At 37.4% G+C, this 25,755-nt stretch overlaps 1 protein-coding gene across 5 annotated transcripts in view; it reads right to left on the bottom strand.

The window, feature by feature from the left end:
- ARID4B (AT-rich interaction domain 4B) overlaps positions 1 to 25,755 on the bottom strand; it is a 94,773-nt gene that overhangs the window by 51,295 nt on the left and 17,723 nt on the right. For all 5 annotated transcript variants that reach the window (XM_072856377.1, XM_072856373.1, XM_072856374.1 and 2 more), the window contains exons 3-6: positions 12,029 to 12,139; positions 7,230 to 7,295; positions 6,544 to 6,634; positions 2,060 to 2,139 (exon numbers count right to left, since the gene is read on the bottom strand). In XM_072856377.1, coding sequence (XP_072712478.1) covers positions 2,060 to 2,139; positions 6,544 to 6,634; positions 7,230 to 7,295; positions 12,029 to 12,139 — 348 coding nt within the window. The remainder of the gene's footprint in view (positions 1 to 2,059; positions 2,140 to 6,543; positions 6,635 to 7,229; positions 7,296 to 12,028; positions 12,140 to 25,755) is intronic.

A 25,755-nucleotide genomic window follows, 5' to 3' on the forward strand; every position in this document is an offset into this window, starting at 1 on the left:
AGAATTAAGTATCAGGTATTCTGCTGACCTGGGATACTCCAGCTCTACAGTTTGAATTTTCTGCCTGTCCTACCATCAGACTAAACATCCATTCATCTACTTATAAATGAACATCAGTCCCCTATGAAATGAAACTGCAAGATAACTCAGTAGCAGCAAACATGACAAGTTAACTGTATTTTTGTTAGTAATTCATAATTTGATATGGGAGAGAAAGATTTGTAAAACAATTTTAAAGAGGTTGCTATATTGATAATTGAGAGTGTGCGAACTGATGCTATATTAGCATCAAAACAAAAAGTGAGGGAGAGAAAGAAAGAACTTTCTCTGTTCAGGGAGAATGCTAAAGGATCAACAGAAGGCTTCATGGACATGCAGTATCTTCTTTCCCTAAGACTGCTGTTATCTGTTGAAATGATCACCATTCCAGATCTGAAGGTTCCTGGTACACAGAGTTTTTTGTATAGGCACTTATTCTTGTTCTTTGAAATAAGGCATAAAGCCTTCCAAACTAAACGTGGTCCTCCAAATTACACTTCTAAGTCGTGTATGAATTTTGAAATGAGAAACATCAACAAGAATCTCAGATTCTGTGTCAGACAGAACTGGACATACAGACAATAAAAGTGGCTTTTTAAATCTTAAAGTAAATGCATGATCACTTCTGAGTGTGGTGGACACCCTAAAAGATCCCACACACTTGGGAAGTCAGAGATTAAGCTAGAGCAACATCAGAACAAGACAATCGTGTGGCACTGGTCTAATTACAAAAGAAATTGGAGATGCAATTTTCCCTGCTGAGTAGCTATGCAATCATGAGGTAATCATTAGAAATGCACAACATGCATTTCATCGAGGGCTGGTGACCATGAATTGCATATCAGTGACTTCTGGCAAGACATCAAAAGCTAAGACTATAAGAATGATGATAACATAAAAAGTAGGAGTCACCTGAATGTAAGGTTTCTTTGAATCTGACAAAATAATCTGAAATTACTCTCGTTCAGCCAAACAGGTCGCAAAGCAATATATATACACTACAATTTTCAACCTGCTTACTATAAAATAATACCCCTGAAACCATATTAAAATAGTATTTATGGAACAGAAGCAACCTAATTTTCAGGAGTGCTGATCATTAATAACAAAGAGCTAATCAAAAGAACAACACAATCTTTAAATTTATGGCACCTGTATCTGAATCCAGATTTAGGTATCTAATTAGGCCCTTTTCTTTACATGTGTTTAATCCTGACTTAGGATTCTAGAAGGTATCTGAACCTTCACAAGAATGCAGTAAGCAGGCAACAAGCTCAGCTGACTACAATAATAAAGCATATTTATGTAGAGCAAAAAACCCCTCATCTTCACTAACTTTCCACTAAGCTAACATGTGTCTATAAATCTGCCCATCAGTCCAGATCATCTTACATAAGAAGGAATAACCCTCAAGCTGAAATTTCAAATAGTTGAAGTTTGCTACAAATGTCTGAATACTTTAATATGCAAATCACCTTTAAGACATGAACCAGCTTCAAAATACTGGTAACTGTCTTCAAAGTAACAGGTAACAGCAACTTATAATTTGCCTTTTAAAAGAAAAGTATTAATTTTCAAGTCTATCAGCTATTACAAATTAGACTTGATCATCTACCTAAAATCCAACAGAACTTAATTATGTCCAAAGATGTACCTTAATTTTTTCATGTACCATATTTTGATTTTTCCCAATGAATACTTACAGATAATTTTTTTATATAAAGCAAAGTAGTTGTGTGATCACTGTTTTTTGTGTGATCCACAATCTATGAACCATTAATAATATAAAACCGAAAAATATGAAATGCTGATTTTGTTTCTTAACGTACACAATTTGGTGAAATGTAATTGTATTTCTTGATTTAAAAAAAGAATAAGCCAGACCCTGTAGACTGTATTTTGCATAATCCCCATTTTTAGTAGCATGGATGTACATAACATACTGAAGACCAAGATACTAAAAATATCACTTTCAAGTTTTTCTAAATAAAAAGTTGTCATATAAAAATTCTTCCATTACCTCGCTTTCAGCAAAATGTCTTTCTCCTTTTAAACACAGGGAAGAGCGTCTAAGAGTCTTCTCATCACCATCATCAAACACTGTCACCAGGTAAGAAGTGAGGCAAGAAAAAAAAGGTTATTTTTTTTTTAAATCAGGATATCAGTAAGTGATGGATTTAGGTGTCAGAAAGAATGAGATATATATTGCTGTAGCTAGTCCTTAAAACAAGTATCCTGTACCAGGATACTGCTGCATATCCAGTAAAGCCTTTGCACTGATCGACCAAATACATAAGCTGCTGTCTCACCATAGCTACTCCATGCTTGCATATGTTAAATGGAATCTTAAGTAATCAGTAGTTGAGCAGACAATTAATGGATCAGGACACAAAATTAAAAATCAATGCAAGCTAGAATTGAAAAACTATTCTTCAAGCATTTTCAATTTTTACAGAACTTTATTACATAACCAGAACTCCTACAATATTCAAATGGAAGCTACGCTTACTATGGAGATACATAAATGGATATTTTGAGAAAAAGTTAGTTTAATGTTATATGAACGTTCAACATCTTTCTCTACTGACTTCATTCAACTACACTATAGAACAACAGGGATATAAGCCTAAGGAAGATGACAATTGTCAAAGTGCAGACAATCATCAAAACCAGCTGTAGTGAGAGAACTGTGGAGCTCCTGGTTTCTAGACTTTCTACCACCTCTGCTATCACTAGGTCAACTGGCAACAAATTCATAATACAGTTGGCTTCAGCTACATACTTGATCCTTTGAATCCTGAAATGCACTGCACATATTCAAGGTAGGATCTTCGGAAGCTGACAAACTGGTCATATAAAAAGTAAGCTTTTGTCAAGTCTTCTACAGGTACTTAATGGATGAAAACTTGGTGACAAGTTTTAACTCTTAGGCTACGCTTGCACTGTTCAGTGAGACAAGAACCTCCCTAAGAGTGGTAACAATTATATTCTTATCCCCACACTACAGTGACCTTGAAGACTTTTGGGGGCATGGAAACAACCTCAAGATTAGATTAAAATATTACATTTAAAGTTTCAGCAATTTCTTAATAAGTCTCTTTCACCTTCATTCAAATCTCCTCTTCTGTCCATCAACAGTACTGCTGAGCCTGATTCTGCCAGTCTCATTAGAATTCAATCTAATTCAATCTAATGCGGTAGAAAACTAAAAATATGTAAACACTTTCACAAACAAGAGTCAAAATAACAGTGTTAGGAGAATGGCTGTCAACCAGCAAAAGATGCCTGGCAAGATTAGAGAGATTAATTTTCAGCCACATCTGGCTTTCAAATAATGGGTGCTATACTCTATTTTCAAGATTTACAAATTAAAATACAAATATACAAAAAGCAACAAGGTACATCAAAATTCTTGACTAGTATTTATTTGATATGAAAGTAACTTTTACCTAGTTCTGAGAATTTTTCAGCCTTATATAAAAGGCAGCACCGCTGATGAACAAACTTCCCCTTGTGACTACCATTCCCCAGTCTGTGTTTTACAGTACAGTAATTGTTGAGTACTGTTTATTGATAAAATATCAGTTATAGATGCACATCTGTCACTTATAAGTTTGTTGAAAAGTATCAAGGGCAAGAACTGCACAAGAAAACACACATTTGGAGCTGCATCTCAAACAGTCAACACATAATTAAGCCCCAGCTTGGTTAAGTGAAGTAGAAGGCAGCAGGTTCCTAATTCAGTTTGTGTTAATTAACATAACAGTCTCCTTACATAATGTGAGATTTAAAAAAAAAATCTATCCACTTCAAGGGATAAGCTGACTACAACAGAGGTAAACCTCTTCAGAGCTAGGTAGGTAGCCACATTATGTATCCTATGTGGTAATCTGCTTGTGGCCTCTTCCCCACCAGAGGGATTCTTAATCTTGTTCTGTAACATGAATACATTCAAAGGAAAAGCTTCACCTCCCTGAAAGACTTGCACAGCACATATGGCTGTAATGCATGACGTTCTAATCTAATGGAACATCCTCAAAACAATCTACTGAGCAGATATATAGGAGTGTAATGCATGTAAAACACCTATTCTGAAACTACAAGGAAAAAAAAAGGCAACTTAAAGGCAACTTAATGCAAATAAAACTTTGAATACTTTGAATTCTGAGAAAAAGAAACACGCAGAAGGGGATGAGACCACTTTTGAACATGCACAATTCTGCATTTTTAGTAAAGCAAACAATCCTATGATTTTTTTTCCTCATAGTAAACACAGAGTTAAATGTTAAGAATATCACTTACACTTTCTAAAGACACATTTATATGAATGACAAAGCAGTATCTAGTTACCAGGATTGGAATACCTTGAGCTTTTTGAGGAATTTTCATAGGACAGGTAAATAAACTAAGGACACTTCATGTATTTATATAACTGTGCTATACTAATTCTAAAAGGCTATACCAGTTGGGTTCTTTTTAAATTTAATTTAGTTCCTATCTTCCTCTGGTAGAAAAGTAGTAGAACCAAAAAAGACATATAAACAAACTGATGTACAATTTCTATTCAGACAACATCGCATGAACATAAGACAGACAGGGATGCTCTTAAAGCAATCTTGCCCATACTTTAGTGTTAAAAAAGTCCGCAAGCAGCCCCAAAATGGTTATTCCTCTAAATTCTACATGCTACTGCTGCAGTGGCATAAATGGTCTTAAGTAACAACTTCTGGAAAGGTACTACCTCAGATCTGTCTACCCCTTCACAAAGTTTTTGACCAAATCATAGTGATTTTATTCATAAAATCATTAACAATGCGAGTAATTAGATACTTCTCAACAAATGCTAGGACAACGTTAGAGAACTCTGCTGGTTAAGATTCGTGCTAATTCTGAAATCTGATAAATGGCAACTACCCCTTGAAGTAGGACTTTCACTCAGATCTGCAAAGTCATCACTGTCTGTAAAGATAATTTCAGTCTCATTCCACTCATCCTCCTGACAAAGATTATTCTAATCATCCACTGCTAGAGCCACTTCTCTCTCAAAGTGCATTACACAGCCAGCAGCTGTGCTACTTTCACTGACTGTACAAGGTCAACATGCTTTTGTCTACTTCTATCTACAAAATATGGTTTTCAGTCTCAACTCTCTTACATCTCCTCTTCCTGTTTCTCAAGTTCAGGATTTTTGACAAACAACTACTTTGATTTACAGACTACAACTCCATGACACCTACCTTCAAAATTTAATCTGCATGGATTCCTATCTTATTCTTCTTGCTGAACTGCTAACCTCACTTTCTCAGAAGCATAAACGTATACATACAACATAGTTCTAACACCAGCTATACCATTTTGTTCTTAAAAGCTCTCATATCTGATCCACTTCTATATCAATTACAAAACATGACCTATAATGTTAATTCTTGTCTTTATACCTCATGTTTCACCCCATCCTAACCCGGTCTCTCCTTTACTCATACACTCTACTTCTCCGACAAGAAAACAGATATATTTTCTGCAACACTTATCTGGAAGTTCTTATCTAAACTTACAGCTCTATTCTTTTCTAGAAGGACTATGACTAGGGAAAGTTAGTCTTTCCCTAGTTGTTCGACATCACTTCATCAGTAACAACCCTTAATATCTCAAAACAACTAAGTCTTGCTAAGGTTCTTTCAAGACCTGGTCTTCTTCCCACGTCCCAGTTATCTGCCAAGGAGAAGAATACATAGTTTCTCAAGAATCAATACATTTCCTGTAGTACCTTTAAGACTACAAGTGCACAGATGGAATATACGTTATAATTCTACAGTTGACCAGTTTTCCCCAAGACAGATTGATCTACCAGTACATAGCATCAAAGAGTAAACCCGTGTATATAAAGCCTTAAAAAAAATATTTAAAGAAAAAAAAAAGCTATATTTACTTGTGGGCATGTGGATACATCATCTAAAGTCTGAAATGTCACATTAGAAAATAGGGAAAACAAACAGGAAAAGACTTTTTTAAAAAAAGCTATGTCTTTTTACAGCAGCTGTTATCACGGATAAGTCTCAGAGTAGGGAAAAATAAGTATTGCAACTTGTGCTTTAAAAGCATTTATTTTCCTTTTTTAAGGAAGTACGACAGCATACTTTGCTTCAGAATATTTAACAATAGTATATTAAATATTTAAGAAGCAGTTACCAATTATAGAGCAATTCACTAGGTCTTTATTTGGGGTCCCAATTTCACATTGTGATGGGTACAGTTTCTTATAAAAACCCAAAAGAAGTAGTTTAGGTTTTTGGGGGTTTGTTGTTTGAGGTTTTTTTTATTTTTTTTATACAAACTTTGAATAACTAAGCATTTCAAAAAAACAAACACACACACACAACCCCCCCCCAAAAAAAACCAAAACCAAAACACCAAACAAACCAAACATTTTCTCACCATGCTTAAGACATGTCCACGTCACAGGCTTATTTTTAAGTAATGAGTTTTATTCAAGTTTATTCTTACCTACAGTGTACCAACTTGCATCTGTTAATTTGTTGATAACTGCTTCCTGGTATGTTCCATCCGGATTCTTCACTTCCACAACAGTTCCTACCTAAAATACAAAAGCCACTTAGCACTGGAGATCTTCTAGAAGAGGCAATTAAGTTAACACTTCTGTATTTAGCAGACAGAGTTAATTTCTAACCTATTGCTATGTTAAGTATACCATACTTTTCCAGTTTCGTTTGAATATATTTGTATCCCTCGAAACTTCTTCCATTCCTGTAAAATAAGCCAACTAACTGAGCTGATTATTTCCTGCCAGCAGGTGGGGAACAAGAACCAGTTTGAGTGATGTCATTCTCTTGCATAAGAGCTTGCCCATCAAATCCTCCAGCTGAGTTTTCCAAAGCAACAGCAACTAAAAATTAGAGCCAGCTAAACTTCTTAGCTTGAAGGCCAAAAAGAACAAAGGCTTACATCAGCCTGTATGCTGCATCCCCTTTAACTACAAAGGAGAAAGTTAACATGAAGAGTATACTAACTCTAGCTTTGCAGCATTACCTTTTATGCTTCGTGATCCTATCTGGCCTGTGTAATAAACTGATCCTTTCACTGTCACCCCATATTGCATATACATGTTTTCATCAAATACTGAAAAATAATGCTTTTCGAAGTGTTAGCAAAATATAAAACAAATTTATTACCTTTAAGGGACCCTTTATGTGATCATCCTGCACTTCCACTGTTGAAGAATCATGTCTAAAAGTTACCTAAAAAATATAATTCAACTGACAATCACTTGATACAATTGAGCAGCATAAGCACATGCAGATATCAATAGCCCTTCTCTTACTCTCATCCTACAGTTAGTCACCATAATCATTCCACTTGCTGAAAACTGTCTTTCATTCATATATTTTAGGAATATTTGGATACAATTTCTTAGCCGTCAAAACTTTTAAAATATTTTTTTCTCTTTCAGAATAGAACCATTACCTCTAAAGAAAGTGACAAACAACAGTTTACCAACAATGTTTAATGGTTCAAAACAATCTCTGCAGTCCTCTTCATTATTTGAATTGTACTGCTCTAGTACCATACCAAGAAAAGAGAAAGTTTCCAGAGTTCTGAGCATAAATAATTTTAAAGAAACATTTATATTTCACTGCTCTGAAATCAAACAGTTTTAGCATCCAGATCTAACCCCGTATCATGGATTTTTTTGCTTTTGCCAATTGAAGTGCATTTCCCTCACTCACAGTTGAGAGAGACACACAAAAAAAGTACAGGACACTGCTGTCAACTAAACGAAATGAACAACCCAAACAGCCTTTCAGTTAAAGTCATCCTAGCCTACATGCTGCTAGTTAACTAGAAGTAAATGGCTTCTAGTTAACTAACAGCTTACTTTTCAGTCTTTCAAAACTGAAGTAAATCCTGTAAGTATTTCCAAGGTATTTTCCCATGTCATTGGCTGTGTCTTTAATCCTACACATGCTGACCTCAGGAAAAAAAAAAATGGTCTGGAAATTCAAACTTATGATTAAGTTATCTGTATCAGATGCTACAGATATTCACCATCCATTTCACTCAAAATTAACTTGGTCACACTGAAAGTCACAGGATCATCCTGTTGATTACACCTGAAGTTTTGTTTCTACTCTGGTTTTAAAATTCAGGGAAACTGAGAAAATTCTGGCATTAAATAAAATGTACATATGTACATTTTATTACCACACACAAATGATGTTCTAACATTCACCAAAACACATTTGCTTGTTGTAAGTATATGTAAGTAAGTTCACAGTAAGTAAGAATGTAACATGAGATTCAGCCAGGTAGTAGTAACTCTCAACTACAGCAATCCTACATTAAAATCTGAGGACTTGGTTCACGAGTGCACCCAAGGTTATGTTCTCACTATTGTTGAGAGTTTCTCTGTAGCACACAACAACAGCAAAATTTCCTTCAGAACAACAGCATTCTCTAAGACCAATGCTCCTACTTAGTCTCCTCAGGAGAAGAGTTTAAGGAGTGTTGCTCCTTGAAAGGAGCAAACAGCTGAGAACAGCACCTACAACCAGGACTAAGGAGAGCCTACCTTGACTGGCTGATTAGAAAACAAATGCACTAAAATGCTTTACTGCCTTCCAGGTGCTACTTCATGAAATAGTCATCTTGTCCATCTTCTGTCAGACCTACAGCAATACATACTGCTCTGAAAGTATGTTCTTTTTAGACCTGCATCATCCCACCTACTGATGGCAAATACTTTCTGTCCACCAGACAAAACCATGCATTGTAACCTGAAAGCCAGACAAATGATTCAGGCTAGGAATTAATTGAGCAAAGACTACCCTTCTGAACTTCAGCCTGACAGATACAGGTATTTATTCCTCTCTTTTGGGAGATTTATCTAGAAATCAAAAGTTCAGTTCAGATGCAAAGTAATCTGAAACCTATGGTCACTACTGGCTCATATGAAATACCCAGTATATCAATTCTGATTTAGAGACATCTGTTTTTATTTACTTTCTGTAATTATCTTAAATGTATTTTACAGCAAAAGGGAACTCTATCCAAAACCATGAGCCAGCCACAATGTACTATGATGAAAGGTAAACAAAGCAAATTGCTATTGCGTATTCCAGAACAGTTTTTCTTTTTAAAGATGCCTTGGGCCTTTGACTCTTTTTGGGGAGAAGATTTTTGATACCAACAGTTTTTGCTTCTTGAAATATTCATATGTACTCAAAAAAATACTGGTTATTAACAGAAACATTCAAACTCCAAACTCACTGTGACACCACTGGCCTTTCTTGAAGCTAAGAAAAGCGATGTCAGTATTTGTTAGTGTGGGTTTTAATTCCCATAGTATTTATCAGCGTGGATCCTTTCTGTCTCAGGTAAAAGATTAAAACATTCAGCACATCAACCTGTCTAGATTCAGTTGGAATTTCCCTTCACCATCCTGAAAAGACAATCCTGGTACGCTCTATACAGCAGATGCTTCACTATTTTCTGTTTAATAAAGACCTACAAAGTAAACAGTTTCTTAAAGCTCTCTAAGAAAAGTTGTAACAGATCCTATGAAGATGGAGTGGACTACCACTCTAACACCGAAAGTATTGCCCTTTAGTCAAATTTGTACTGCCTTCAACACTTTTCACAAGTCCAGGCAAATCTTAAGTTTTATTGCTTTCCATGACAAAGTGTGTAATGCAGTTACACGGTTAATGTAAAATTCTGTACCATGTACAGAACCTGCCAAAGACTGCTACACTGTGAAATACAGTACCTGTTGATACTGAAATGATAAATACATAGCACTTGTGTTAAATTGAATACAGTTATTACATTACACTGGTGATGGAAAAGTTATTATGAAGGTATTCCTCAAAATATTCTAGGAAGCAGAATTTGACAGAAGGAGATGCAATTAAATGCATTTTACTTGGCTGAAGATGACATACTCCGTATTGAAAAAATTTTGTTGCCATTCTCCTTTCTCAACAGAGCATCTAGTTAATAAAACTTAAATGAAAGCTTCAGACTAAAATTCATGTTATGAAGATAACTGACTTTCCTTTTCCTCTAGTAGTTCTAGGAGACTATGGCATAAAATATATTGGGACCAGACAAAACTGTTAAACAAGTGGAAAACAAATACAGCAGATAAACTACCAAAATTCCAGACAAAGTATACCTAATAATAAGAATCTTGGTTAGAGCTAATACTGGGGAAGGTCTGCATGTGCCAGAAACAGCTGAAAAGATTTTTAGAGAAAATCAAGGGGTCACTGTTAGGTTTGGGAAATATACATTCCTGGTGGATGAAAAACAATGTAACCAGATATTGTTACTGCGCTCACACACAAAAAATCTCAACTACAAATCACATTACTCTACAAAGCAACAACAGTACTGGAGTGTAACTGCCCCAAGCTACACAGTAACAGCAAAGACACAGACACACACACACACTTGAATCCACAGGGCTTTAGGCACAGCCTCCACAAAACAACTTACAGTAAAAATTCTATTCCATTTCATTTCAAATCTTTCTACAAAACACTGCAGTGACCAAACTGCAAACAATAAACCCGTAAGAAAATATTTATCGATGAGAAATAACCTTAAGTGCAAGCAGCCATCTAAGAAGGTGGACTGAAAGCCCTCTGAAGAGCTGAAAGGAGTTAAGATTTCACTGATGTAGGCACAGCACAATTCCTGTACTTAAATAATGATACTTAACAGCTTAAATACCAATACTTAGTTGCTTAAACTCAATGGTGCTGTAAAGCACAGACCAGCTGATGCTGTTAAGAGTTATGACTAATGAAATTAAAAGACCACTAATTTGCTCTAAAGGCTTTTTAAAGATGTCAGATTTAAAACTAACATCTTCTCATTACAGTTAACATCATTATCAAATAAGTGACAATAGTCCTTCCCACCAGGGCTTTTGGAGATAGCCTGCTCTCTCCCTCATACATACTATAGGCAAAAATCAGCCATAGCGTGAGGGCAGATTCAAGCAATGCATGACAGTTTATAATGGCAGCTCTTCTGTAACAGGTTATCACCACTTACAATTCACACATTTTCACTTGTATTTACAGTAGATACAAGAAAAATATTCTGCCACTATAACTCTGTTGCAGAGCAACAATCTAATTTATTTTTCGTAAGTGCTTTTTATCCTTGCTCTGTTATATTTCTGTATGAGGTTAAGAGGTAGAGCAGAAAAATAGTACCTGCTCCCAGATTAGAAGCTTTTAGGGCAACATTATCCAAACAGAAATATAAGGCTATTTTACAGTGTAGACTTACTATATAATAAAAACAAGTCCAAACATTGTTCTCTTTATTTCTAGAAATGATACTTTAAATTTCCAAGGGATGTTAAAATGTATCTCTTGTATTCCCTCTCCACAGTTTTTATTTGTACTGCATGTGGCTTATATTGATTCATCTGGTTATTAACTAGTCATCAAATATTAGGTGAGATCCCCTGCTTGCTATTCTGTAGGACTCAATAAGACAAGTCTTTGTTGGAAGACAGCAGGGTTTCATCTTATTCCTGAAGCATTATCTAGTTGCCACTGCTGAATGGCAGTGACCTGTGCTCCTGAAGTAAACGAAACCGTATTAAACCTACTTTGAGGAGTTTTAGCTATTTTCGGATAACATTCTCCCATACCTAAGCCTACATTTGTCATATATTTATCAATTACTTTAAGGTCAGCCTATGGCATTGAAGGCCACAAATACTAGATGCAAGGAGATGACAAAGCAGTGAAAGAAACAGAACATATTGTGTGGGGGGAACCCCTCCCAACAAAAATAAGCTTACTGTTATTTCAAAGACTGCACTGCCAGCCTCCAAGGAAAGGACAGCCTCTTAGCCGTCTTGAGACTATACAGAAGTTTCACATTGTGCTAGTTAGAACACTGATGACACTTTTCCCTCAAAAAAAGTGTTTGCAGGAAAACCACATACCTTGACTTTGACAAGTCTTTTTGCTGTCTTGATCTTGGCTTCACAGAAGGCTCCCCTATACTTCGCACTCACATCAGTGCCCACTGTGAGATAGGGAGGCTCATCAATGGCCTGGAACAGAAAGGAAAACAACTGTTTTTTAATTACTCGCCAGTGGCAATATAGCTGTCATGGTCTTGCTAGCTTTTGTGGACAGAGCATTACAAAACAACCCACTAAAACTTAACTTGGCAGCATATGTATATTACAACAGTAGAAACACAGAACACAACACTAAGCTCATACAACGACTACCATAAATATAATAAACTGATACCACAGTTGTCTGCAACAAGCACCACATAAGCCTCCAGCCGCTGCACCATCTGAACACACAGCAGATGGCCAGTTCTGCTGCAATGATGAAGGCCAACCAAGTGTTCTCCTTTAGGTGCCTCAAGATCTGACGAGTCTCATGAAGACACTGGTGTTTATTTCCCTCAAATAATTAAGGTTCATTTTTCATTAGTAAGTAGAACAACTCTGAAGAGACTTTGCTTTTTCACTTTTGAATAAAGTAAATTATATAGGTGCATGCTCACCAGGAGAGCAGAGGGGCAGCCTGAGGGGCAGAGTACAGTAGCAGAATAACAGTAGGATAAACGCACAAGAAAGGTGAAGGGCCCAGACAAAAGACAAGGTTCTGTACAGAGGAACAGGTGACACCCAAACAGGGAAACAAGAAATAGAAGAGGAGGGAAATAAGTGGTTTTGGGGGTAGGAGGAAGACACAGGTCCAATCAGTATGCAGAGTGAGCTAATGAAGGCTCTGTTCCTTCAAAGGAGGTTCGTCTTCTCTCACCCAACCCCTCCTAGTGTAATCTGGGGGAGGAGATTCTAGATAACTGAACCACCTCACTATCACTTCATAGAACGTGGGTCAGAAGACAGAATGCAGAGGGTGACAAGCGACAGGAGTGAGGTACGTTTCCAAGAGCTGCAAGCCTCCATGCAGCCCCAAACAAGAGCTGGGAAGAGAGATCTAAGCCTTTGTCTAAGCCCACATCATGTTTCTGCACCCCTACGGATTCAAACACAGCTTACAAGAGGCAACTCTGGCACATCCAGGATCTCTGTGGGAAGAATATAGAGATAATGTCCTTCACAGGTCTCAGAGCTACTATTTGATACTGAGGTGCTTGCACTCAGCATCAGGTAATTCCCACTGGCTGTTTCCAGCTCCAGTAGAGCAGAAGTAAAGGCAGGCAAATATGTACCTGAATGCTTCAATGTATGATGTTTCAGAAATTTAAGTTTTGCAAAACTTGAAATTGAGAGACATGAGATGCTACAGCGTGAACTCTGTATTAATGATGTTTTTACCTTGACTCTGTTCAAGCCTACCTCTCATTTTCAGGTAATAGAATATATTTCAGAGTACTAGAAAACTGTTATCAATCTGCACTTGCTAAGATCATCAGAAACATGAATGCTCTAATGAATCCCTCCCTCTCTGCATGCATGGTTGACTGCATGCAGAGTAGTAGGATATACTACTCTGTTAGTAGTATATCCATGATCACATATCCATTCCTATTCCAGACTTAATAAAATTCAACTGAGATTAACAAGGTATCTGTTAGGAGTGTTGGGATTCTGAAATCCATTCCTTCCTTGCTTGTCTAACAGTGTAAATGTACTTGCCTTCAAGGCAGGCTGCAATGCTTTTCTCTTACTCCACTTGAAAGGATGCTGAAATAGGGACTCAGATGGTGATAAACTTGGTTTTGCCTAGTACTCTCAGTAGAGTGTACTAAGTAGGGGCTGCTTCACACAATATAAATCTGAATAGGGGAAAGCAGCAATGTATTCTCTTTCAAAGTCAGTAAAGCTCTAAGAGGGGAGCATCCCTCCTGGTCTCCCCCACTCCTTAGTGAAGAAACTCTTCAGCACTACAATGGTGATAGTCTTTCATGCCAGTTGATCTTCCAAACTTAAAAGAAAGTGTGGAGTATTGAGATTACTTTAACAGGACAGACAGATCCCAGATGGGTCCACGCAGATGCACATAGCTAAAATTCTATAAACAAACACTTCCAAGAGCTGGTTGTGTCAGTATCAGTCTATACCTCCCTATACAGTCAAACAAGTTATCTCAAAGACCAACTCAATGTTAAGTCTAACTTACAGAAAATAAAGAATGCTTTCTCTTCACCTCTACTGAACATTAACTAAAAAAAAAAGATCTGCAATACTGGGAACCGACACAATATCAAGCTCTGGGTTTTGGAAGTTTATGGCAGAAGAACAGGCAAGTCAACAATCAAACTTTAAAACAGGATTTTAAATTCTTATTAAGAGTATAATCACCAATATTAGTGATGACTTTATCACTACTCTAGCTTATGTTTAAAAGCTTCTTCGAAAAAGAATATTCATTTGAAGTATGAACATCTGTAAGAACTGATTTCTGTTACTACCACACAAGTTAATTTCAATCCCTAGCCTAAATGTCCTGAAGTTACTTTTACAATAGCTAACTCCTTTCACTGGAATTAGTTAATATTTACCATTGTAAATAGAGTAATTTCAAAAAATAGCAAACATATGGACCATTTGCTTACCACTGTAGGTATGTTTAGTAAAAATACAGTACTGGAGTGGCTTTTGAGAAGAAGATTTATACTGATGAAATGCATTTCTTTAATTACCACTATGAATCATTATACATTTTAAAATAACCACGTGAAATCTTCAGTGGATACATATAGGAAATTTTTCTGCAATTTTATTATTCCATTGAAACACAAGTTATATGGGCTTTTTTTCCCAAATCACTTAACTGCAATTTTCAAAATACTTCCCTCATTCTGACTGATAGTATCAGCTGAAAGTGATAAGTTAAAACAACTAGCAAGATGTGATGCATCATAGAGAATGCACACTAGAAAAGTAAACAGTAATGATCAAAGTCTTGGCATTAATTTCACATAATCCTTACCACAACTTTGTCATCTTCACCAACTCTAAATGAGTCACCTGTTCTTAAGCAGGTCTTGTTCAATTCCACCAAAATTAGACCTTTAAAATAAGTATAGAGCTATTTTTACCTTTGTTATCCCTTCTCTGCTTTGTGCTTACATCATTCAATAGACATCCTTACACTCGGAGTGAATGTATCTTTGCCTATTTAATTTTGACATGCTTTGGCAGGATTTGGTTTTATTCTTTCTTTGCTTTTCAGTGCAGGTTACCAGAAAAATAGTATGTTAAAATGCAGCTAAAATCTGAGAACATGATTCAGTAATCTTGGAAAAGGTATTTCAAGCGCATTGGAATTATCTTAACAAGAAGCACCGCAACATTCTTTAAGGGGACTGTACTAGTCTCATATGCTGCTGTCTCCAAATCTCTGGGCTGCAGCCTCAGCCCTCATTTTATTTTAAAACACAAGGTAATCTGAACTTGCATTTACATTTTACATCTGAACATAATCTCTTGCATTTTATAATTTGTAGATAAGAATCATCTTTTCAGTAGCATATCATAAAACCATCAATAAACTTTTGCTCAACAGGAAAACTGAAAAGTATGCCCAGCACATGCCATCATTCATTTATAACGGGATCATGAACTTCTTTCATTCAGAGCAGCTTCAACATACCCCCCAGATTTCCACTCTCTCAACCTTTCTATGCCTCTACACTCTCTCGAAACATCTTTCAGTTCACAGAGGAAGAAGAAGAAAGGGAAAAGCGAAGCTGATGGTAGTCTCTAGTTTTGTTTTTTTTCTTTTTTTTTTTTTTTTTTTTTACACTATTGGCAGAAGACTGGTATTCAAGATCCTCATCAAGGGATCGCTATTCTGTTTGCATGAATGACTGAGGCTGGGCTACCAGAAGGGGAGCAGGCTCTGCTGGGTGACAACAGGAGATGGACATCCTTCTCCAAATGGGACCGGTGGAGGGCTGTATCTGAGGCCTCGCTCCGCCAGGACTGTGGGGCCGCAGCCAGGCTGGGGACACGGAAGGGCTGTTTTGGAAGGAGATGGGACAAGACCTTCCCCAGCATTCGCTGAAGCAGGATGCTGACTACTGAAAGCTGAATGTTACCAGCGGGTTGAGCAGCTCCCCAACGAGCTGCAGACAGCCGGTTCGATGTCTAGCTGCCGGAAGGAAGCAGAGTCCGGGTGATCTTGTTTAGGTCACTAGGGACGGCAGAACTAGCGTTTCGCTGGGGACCCGCCTCCGAGCCGCAGGGCACAGGTGCAAGGCCAGCCCGGCCAGCCCCGCGGCGGGCCCTGCCGCTTTAAGAGGAGGGGCCCGAGTCGGGAAGCTGCCAGAAGTTTCTGGCTGCCCGAACCAACGCCGAGCGCTGCCGCCCGCCCGCCCGCGCTCCCCGAAGGCGCCCGGGGCTCAGGCAGATTAAGCGCGGATTGCCGTTAAACTAAATTTGTCCCCTTAAGGCGCTTGCCGGCTAAAGCGGCACGCAGGGCTTCCCGGGAGCCGGCCGCTGCTGGAGCCGTGCCCCGCCGCCACCGGGCACCGAGCACCGGCAGGGCCGACGCCCGGGGTTCGCCTGGTACCGCTTCCTACCCTGCACCTCAGCCAGCATGGCCCGGGGAAGCCCGAGCGGCGCCGGGGGGGCCCGCCGCAGGCGGTAACGGCAAGCCGCTGCAGGTGCCTTCCAGGCGGGAAACCCCGGCCGCGCTGCTCCGCCAGCTCCGCGGGCTGCCGAGCTGCCGCCGCGGCCTCCAGCCCTGCCTCCAGCCACTGCGGATGCAGCTCCCCGGAGCAGTACTGAAGGGCGCGTTATGTTGTATATCCCAAATCAACAGTCGAAAAACAACTTCGGTAGTTTCTGGCGTTCTCTGGGGTGAGCAAGAAAGGATAAAAAGAAAAGGACTTCCTGCAGTTTTGCACTTTCCGTTAGGAAATCCAAACTAATGGGCAACCGCCGTCCTACTACTACTACTGCTTAATTTTGTTTTATTAATGGAAAGAGGGTGAATAGTTTCTTTGCTATCTCAATTCACAACTGCTGCGTACGGACAGGATTTTCTATATGCAGCACAGGCTGCCGCAGCTGAAAAGCTGGTTTACCACTTAAATGAGGAGCAGTCTCTAGGTGACCAGTCAGCAATTTCCACCAATTCAGTGGCTGAATTTTCTTTGGCAGGCAAAGCGGGCTGCTGGAAGGGTTCAACTCCAGCCCTCGAGCTGATTACACTTGGAAGGACTGATAAATGGCTAGACGCCCACATCATAAAACAACCTGCACATCTTCTGAATTTGGACATTTACATCGGTATTAATAGTTCTGTTCTTCCAAGTGTGAGGGAGACACAGACCCCTCTAGAGCACTTTGGAATAAACATTCTAACATTGCAATCTAAAATGGTAGCATCATGCTTTTACATACCTTTCAAGGCTGTTGAAGAGGTCAGTTTTCCAGTTTTTCTAGACATTCAGAGATTTTCCATCTACGTGGGATGAAATCATCCTCACACCTCCTCTTTCAACTGTGCTGCATTACTATATTCAAATTCCTTTGTAAAGTCTGTCATGCCGTACAGCAGCCGATAATATTGCTTTACATTGTCCTTTGCCTATAAGCACATCTAATACAGTGTGTGTGAATATATTATTTCTGTCTCCTAATCTGTATTCCTCTGCACCACACACAGGATGTTCCAAGTAAACCACATGAAAACAAGATTAAGCATTCAATCTAGAAACATAGCAGACATGCTTAGTAGGAAAGCCTGCAGGACTGCTTTCAGATTAATATGCAAAGAGAAGACTGGGTCTGTACCTTCCCTTTGTCTTTCATATATACAAAGTTTGGAAAGCCAGGATTTCAGCTTGTATTAAACATTCAAAATTCAGTGTTTATCTGCTCTACAAGACTCTTGAGTCAAGAAACCAGTGAAACATTTTCGAGAAGCCAAAACCACCCAACAATCCCACAACTACTGAAAAGAAAGAAATGGATTTTAGTTTTTAAATGGAAATTTAACAACTGTTTATTTTCAATAACCAAGGTTCAGAAAAAGCTTGTTAAAGATTCAAGACCCTCTCTCTGCCCCCCAGGCATCCAAATTGAGTTCAAAAAAGAAACATCATAAGGCTCAACATCTAATTTTTTTTCTCATCTATATTAAGCAAGAGGAACAGTGGCAAAACTTTTTTCTACCGTCTACAGTATTTTGAAGTTATCTTTCCAGAGGAAGTGTTTTCTCACAGTTTGCGCATCTTCCATAATTTAAGATGCAAGCAGAACCATCACATACATACTTGACTATTCCAATTACAATCATCCTCAGTCCCACAAATTAGTGTGAGAAACCATCAATAACACTCCACTACTTCAACCCAAAACACAGCCAGATCCTTAAGTCTTCTAATGAAGGGCAAAAGTTTCACACAGCCAGTAACTTAAACTCCCATCCCATCCTGCAGAACTAGCAGCCACCCAGTGTCCTTCAACAGGGTTTCAGAAACTTCTGGCACAATGAAGGCCTGAAAAGACTCAATTTTCAAAAATAGCATCATTTTTTAGAAAACAAGGGTAAATCCACCATCTCCTAGACAAGTTCTGAAGAACTGTTTTCATGAAAACAGGTGAAAAAAAACACAAAGAAACCGTTCAAAAAAACCTTTCTCCTCAATTACTAAGTTATTTAACTTAAAATAAAGATTATTAGCGTCAATATTTTCAAACTGCACTAAGTTCCACCCAATAGCAGAGGTCTACCCACACACTGCAGGATCAATCTCTTAATAAACAGAATTACTGAGTGTAATTAATAGTGCAGGATTTTGCTTACAACTCAACCTGCTGTGGTTAGGAGGACACTCAACTTTACAATAATAGCAGACACCTTCACGAAAAAACTATTACTATAGCACATTTAATATACTTAGTTTGGCACGTAATATATTTATAGTTGATTTCAAATACATTCCTCATGTATTTTCAGAGTGACAAAGATGAGAAACTTCTAAAACCTTTCTACAAACCTTATGATACTGAGGCACGTAACTCCTCAGAGACAAATCTGAAGATGGAAGCCCAGAAAATAAAAAACTCCTTTAAAAAAAGTAAATCCATTGGCCCATCTTCCACCTCCCAGAAACGAGAACACCGCAACACAAAACAGGAGGAATTTTTCTGGAAACTTGCAAACTACAATGTCGCATGAAGGGCAGTGATGTTTTTCGTATGAAAAGGCTATTACATGAAAGCCCAAGAGTAAGAGTGTGCTTTGGGCAAATTTTCTTCTGGGTTAAAATCAGATTTTGGCTTGATTTTTTGGTCTTGTTACTGTCCTGCATTTCAGAGAAAGGCAAAAGTAATAATTTGGAAATTTCTGAAGGAAATGTTATCAACATTATGGTAGGAACATCATGATCAAACTGAACATTTCTAAACTAAAAGGGGTGCGGGGGGGGGGGGGGGAAGCTTCTTGTAATGAAACCTGTTTCAAGTTTCAATTGAAAATCTATAGGAAGTTTCAAGTAACACCTCAATAGTCTTGTAAGCAAACATTATACAGCATATAACTGTGGCAAAAAGGGTTTTTTTCCCTTTTCTCTCTCTCTTCCTCCCTCCCACCCCCCCCACTCCACCACACCACCACCACCACCACCACCACCACCCCCCCGCAAGCTGGAAGTTACCAAAACCTGGTGGACAGATGATGTCTGGAAGTACTAAACCAACTTCTGACAGCTTTAGTGATCTCTACAGGTGCAAAGGGGATCTTTTCTTTATTTCAAATTATTCAGTTAGATCAGTTCAATACCTAGCTTATTTAAAGTTCTTAAGAACTTGAAAAGGTGCAAAAGCTGATTTTCCTTTCTGAATAAAAATGAGCTATGTAGAAAGGATTTACAGGTTCTAAGTTAATGAAGGACCAAGCGACCCAAAACAAAAGCTTCAACTCAGTAACCACAGGTAATACTTCCTTTATTTAATGTATCTGTTCTAAATGCAAAATGGATTTTCATTATTTTTACCTATCTGTGTAAAGCTGACTTTGCATGGAGCTAGTAATCCCATTACTTTTGTTTGTTTGTTTTTGGAACTACTCTAAGTTGATGGATACAGAATTATAAAAATATTTTAACTCTACTCAGACAATGAGAAAGAATTCAAAGAAAAAATATTTAAAAGTCAGTCTATCCTAAACATTGTCAAAGAGCAACTTGATTCTCCATCCACAAATTTACTTAGTGTCATTTCCAAACATGTGAAGTGTAGTTAACCTCATTTCCTATTCAAAACAGCAAATCCAGAAAGGTGACTATGCCTAAAAAAACATTTAGATTTTTTTTTCCTACCACCCTGAATAAAACTCACTGAATTCTGATTCTGTTCCTAATTTGGTCACAGACTTCCTGTACAACGATGCAAACCAGCAGGCATGTACCAACTTTCAAGTCTGCAGAACGGGGCTAACGCATATCTTACTCAAAGGCGAATAGGCATTTGATGTTCTCTAGTACTTTGAGACCTAAGAATGGTAATCTGTATTCTTTCTATCAGTATAGCATATCACCCTAAAATTATTTATTTAATCAAACATTCCAGAACTGCTGATCAGTCTCTCTAAAAATAATGCCAATTCTTTACAACTCCTTCTGTAGGTCTCTCCTCTTGTTCTGTATTGCTGAAAGACCACATGAAGGAAAGATATTTTGAACGCCTGCTCCCACTGTTTATCCCCCTGAATATAAAATCTTTTTTGAAGTCAATCATTGCCATAGCTACCAGATTGCAATTTTTCTGTAAGGTTTAACCAAATATTCAAACTATTTAGCATTATAGTTTAGTACTGCAAGTGGTGCAATTTCATTAATTTTGGTCAGACTTTTTTTGTATGTTCCAAGTGAAGTCTGAACATTAAGTTTCTACATATGTACAGATTAAAAAGTAACAATTAACTTGAAATAAGGAGCTTCTCAATGAAGACTTCTCTTTTAGTCACAGATATTTGAAAGACTTCTTTCAGATTTTGTGTTTAGTGCAAGAACCAGAATGCATTCAAGTATGGAGAATTTTAAGTAAAAAAAAAGGAAGCAATCAATAATGTGTTTGTTATTAGAGGGTAAAATAATTTACTAAAAAGGATGTCCTTGATACACCTGTTTTACACTTGAAAATAAATTAGATTAAATCTTTCCCTTGACAAACACTTTTTCCAACTAAAAGCTTCAGGTAATGCTTAGGAGCATTATTTAAATTATTAGGTCTGGTTAACTTGCCTCAGTTTTAAAAATGCGCCACAATTCTGTCTAGAGATGCAGCTTATGCTATGAAAAACTTGGGATCTTTCAAAGCACTGAAAAGAATGATATGATAATGATATGCTTGTGTTCCAAATGGATTGGAACAAAGATTATTTGATAGTTTAATCAAACAAACCAGTTCAGCCTGTTCCTGAGCGAAATAATGAAGTGACTAATATAGGACTATGTGAAGTCTGAAAAATCAACAGTCAATGAAATCTCAAGAGGAAAAACACCACTGTTTTTAAAACAATTTGATAGTTCTTTGGCAATATTTCTAGTTCCAGTCAAAGATAATTTAATGATTGTTTTCTTTTTAATAAGTTAGTTCTAAAAAACTTCAGTATAACAGTATACAGAACAGAAAAACCTATATATGTGAAAGGAATTGTTTGTATTCTACAGCAACAGCAAATCTAGTCTGGATAACTGACAAAAATACTGTAATTTTGGTTGACAGAAAAAGATAACAATATTTTTAGATACTAAAACTCATAGCAAGAACAGGAATGGTGAATAGAAATCAACATCAGATCATTATTTAAGAATGTTGGGTTTTTTCACTGCAATTGTAGCATATTAAGCTTCTATTTATTATAATCTATTTTAAAAACTATTTTCTATTGTGTAAAACTTCAGAAGGAAATTCATACCAAGTTGAAAAACTGAACCTTAAAAAAACCAAAACAAACCATAAACCACGACCGCCTTTTCTACAAATACAAAAGAAAATTTCTTGCCTTGGTTTACTTCCATACTTAGTACAACACTTTCCAAACTAATTATTGGGAAGGAAAAGGGGGGAGGATTTATTTTTATTCCTAGATTAAAACAGAAAGGGAAAGCTGAATGGATGATGTACTAATTCAAAATCTCCCAGCAGAATGAGATTTCTCAAACGTTGACCCAAGCCAATTCACTAACTACAGCTATGATTTTCTTAGTCATATAATGTTTAAATATGTATTGATAAAATTATATTCTGAAATTCTAAGCATTTATTTTAAGATGTTATTTTGTATATTTGTATGAAATCATGACTGTAGCTGATCTGTAATTTAAAGGACTTTACCACATTATATTAATACCACATTAAAAATGTAACAGAATAACACATTAAATTACATAATTACTCTAGTAAAAAATCATGTGTAGTCTTTGGATTTGGTTTTTTGCCACTGTTGCTAACTAGGAGAATGATGGGGGGGTACCAAAATAACGTGTCAAAGCTACATGCAACTGTCAACTAATATGAAACAAAAAAATGTAAATATGAAACAAGGTGAAAATCCAGCATTTTTCTTATTGATTAAGAATAAATCCCTCCTAAAGACAAATTATTTAGTAAATTAAGGACAACCGATCTACACATCAAAGCTATGCACAAATCCAAGCATTCAGGAACTAAGAACATGTGCACTGTGGTTGTAGAGACAAAATGTGTTTGTAGCAGATAGCCAACTGTACACAAGAGTCTACCAAAAGCACAGCAGTATAAAATGGTTAATGCCATAGAGCAACACAAGAAATTTTAGACAGGAGAGGGGATTTTTACCTCTGCCATGCTCTCTCAACTGCTGCCTAGTCATTCAGTGTAAAACTGCTGGCCAGGGACAAGATATTCAGAAAGAACTATGAAAATGAGTTTAGAAAATACCTACAGACTGAAATGACTTAATCTAACCACTTTATCGAAGATTCAATTAGGATGGATGAGATTCCTGGGAAAAACAAACAAAAACTTAATTACACACAAAAGGTTATCAAGGCCTTTCCTCTTGGTAGGATCATTTTAGCTGTATTATTCCTAACAGATGTCTGTCATATCTATTCTTAAATTCAGGAGCGAATATTCCACACCCTCTGCACGCAACATATTCCAGTGCTTACAGAGTTTTCCATAATATCTCATCTAAATTTTCCTTGCTGCTGTTATTTGTCTTATCAATACTGCAAATGGAGACCAGTGCGGTTCTGCTTTGCAGCTTTCAAGAGATGCAACTCCTTAGAGTAATTTCATCTCTAAAAGAAAAAAGTTATTCTGTAAATTTTACCTATAGGCCATATTTTTAAGACACCCTGTATTTCCAATTGCTTTCCTCTAGAGTTTGATTTAACTACCTCCCATATTTCTTCAAGTTGGTGCCCAAAAATGGACACAGGTATGGCCTAATTGATTGAGAGAGAAGCAAACAGATTATTTCACACTATTTTCAAATAATACTTTAACATTCCAGCATGACATTGCCTCCTGTTCTGTTTATTTTTTGGCTATTTTTCCCCCAAGAACTGCCCCCCAGGGGAGGAGAAAATAGCATGCAGCACGTTCCATTTTCAATAGCAGTGAACTGTTAATGTGGCACATACCATACCATGAAACTCTAGCAAGTGTGCTGACTGTTGATGGCTCCCCAGCTTAGCCTGTTGGCTGTCTTCAATCCCAGACGCTTAAAACCTTAGATTAAATGGCAGCCAGTACAAAGGTCTCTGTTCTATGTCCTGGGAATCTTGGCTTATTGAATAAAGCACCCGTCTCACTCCTCCAGAGGATCTGGACTACTGCAAATCCATGATATGAACCACCTTAAAGGAAATGGGATGTCTGAATGAGTCACAGGTGCTTGAAGATAGGTCCTGTGCTAACCATCCAACAGATGCTACCCTACTTCATAAAGCGCTCTTACCTGACTAATTCTCTTTCTGCCCAGCAGACAGAGCATCCAGTGCCACATGCCTGCACGTTCATAACACAAAGGAGACTTCTGCAATGCCATCACTCGTACTGAGAACTATCACAAACACCCACAGGTTAGCTAGCTACAGTCCTTATGGATTTGGCCTATAGTGTCAGACTGAAGTGCTCTTTCATTGCATAGGAAAGAAGCAATATTGCAAGGTTCTTTAATTTTGCAGCCTAGGGCATTAAAAAAATCCCATGGCTTCAGGACGAACAGAGCTTTTAGGTTTAAATAAAGGATATTAATATTCTGTGTAACTAGTTACTTGAAGAGATCGTAAGGGTTGAAAGAAATATTCCATCTCTTCAAGGGTTTAAATCAACAGTCTTACTAAATACACATTAAAGGAATGATCAAGCAAAGTTCGAAGTAGTAGTTCAGACTAAGCCTAATCTGGCTATAGGTATTCACCCTCAAATTCTGAATCAACAAGGAACTCCCACAATTAAAACAAAATATTGTGATAAAGGCAGCTACAGAACAGGAAAGACTTCTGAAGAGTTATCTGTGCTTTTCAAGATTCTGTGAATTACCCCATGCACTAAATAGCCAATCGAAGTGATCAGGAAAACCACTCCATCCTTTTCCAGCAAAAGAAATACCAGCTTTATCACTTCTGATATGTGCTGATGTGTGTCAAAACTCATTCTTCCACCCCCAGGCACTTGTGCGATGTCTCAGACAGACAGGAAGTATGCACATGGTTTCATCTCTGGTTAGAGCTTAACTTACTTATCATAATACTAATTTTAAAAATACACTGTACACAACTCCTCTCAGCAACAATCTGTTCACTTCTTTAGTTTTAAAAGCTCAACTGTTACAGTCAGTCCCCACTTCCTCTCAACAAATTATCTAGGCCAAAGCTGGCTGCCTTGTCCTCATATTCATTGCTCTGAAATCCTGCAATCTTGTGGCTATTACAGCTGTGGTTTTTTTAGCCTCAAAGGCATCCCATTATAATGGATTAGAATTTCATAATGCATTTTTCTTAGTACTTACAAAAAACTTGGTAACATAGCTTGTAGTTAATACAGTTGCTTATTAGATTTCTAAAATGGCAATATTCATAATGCTTTATCTGTTAAAAGGAACAGATGGAATAGGCCCTTTAGTTACATTTGGGAGGGGAAGAAGAAAAATGGGAGCTATTTAAAGAAAAAGGAATCAGATTTTAAGTGAGAAATGACTAACATACACAGTTCCTGCTGTATCCGCAACCCAAAATACACAACTACCTGTATAAGAAACAAAATATGAATTTGTCTTGTGTAGAACTGTATGAGCTGACAAAATAAATAGCAAGAAGCAAAGCAGCACAACAGCCCTGAATGCTACAGAACTGACAGGAAACATCTAAAAACTTAAGTGCTTTAAGACCTAACTGGTACAAAAATAAGTATATGACTTCTTTATGCTAGAAATCTAATCCAACAGAACTGTTCTGAACACAAGTCACATTCATTTACGTGGTTTTTCCTGGTAACTTTGAATAATCATCAGGATGCAGTTTTGATCATTATGCAAAGTTAGAAAACCAGTCTAGTAAAAAGCATTGAACCAATTCAGTCCTTTAAGAACAAAGTCAGGAATGCTAGGATAAATATTCTAAGATCTCTGTCTACCTGCAGAAAACAAAAAAATGTAACCATCAAAAATAAATCAAATAAAATAGTTTTAAACAATCAAAGTTGGTTACAGGCACTACCTACTGCCA

The sequence above is a fragment of the Ciconia boyciana genome, chromosome 3, assembly GCF_034638445.1.
Source record: "Ciconia boyciana chromosome 3, ASM3463844v1, whole genome shotgun sequence".
Taxonomy (NCBI): domain Eukaryota; kingdom Metazoa; phylum Chordata; class Aves; order Ciconiiformes; family Ciconiidae; genus Ciconia; species Ciconia boyciana.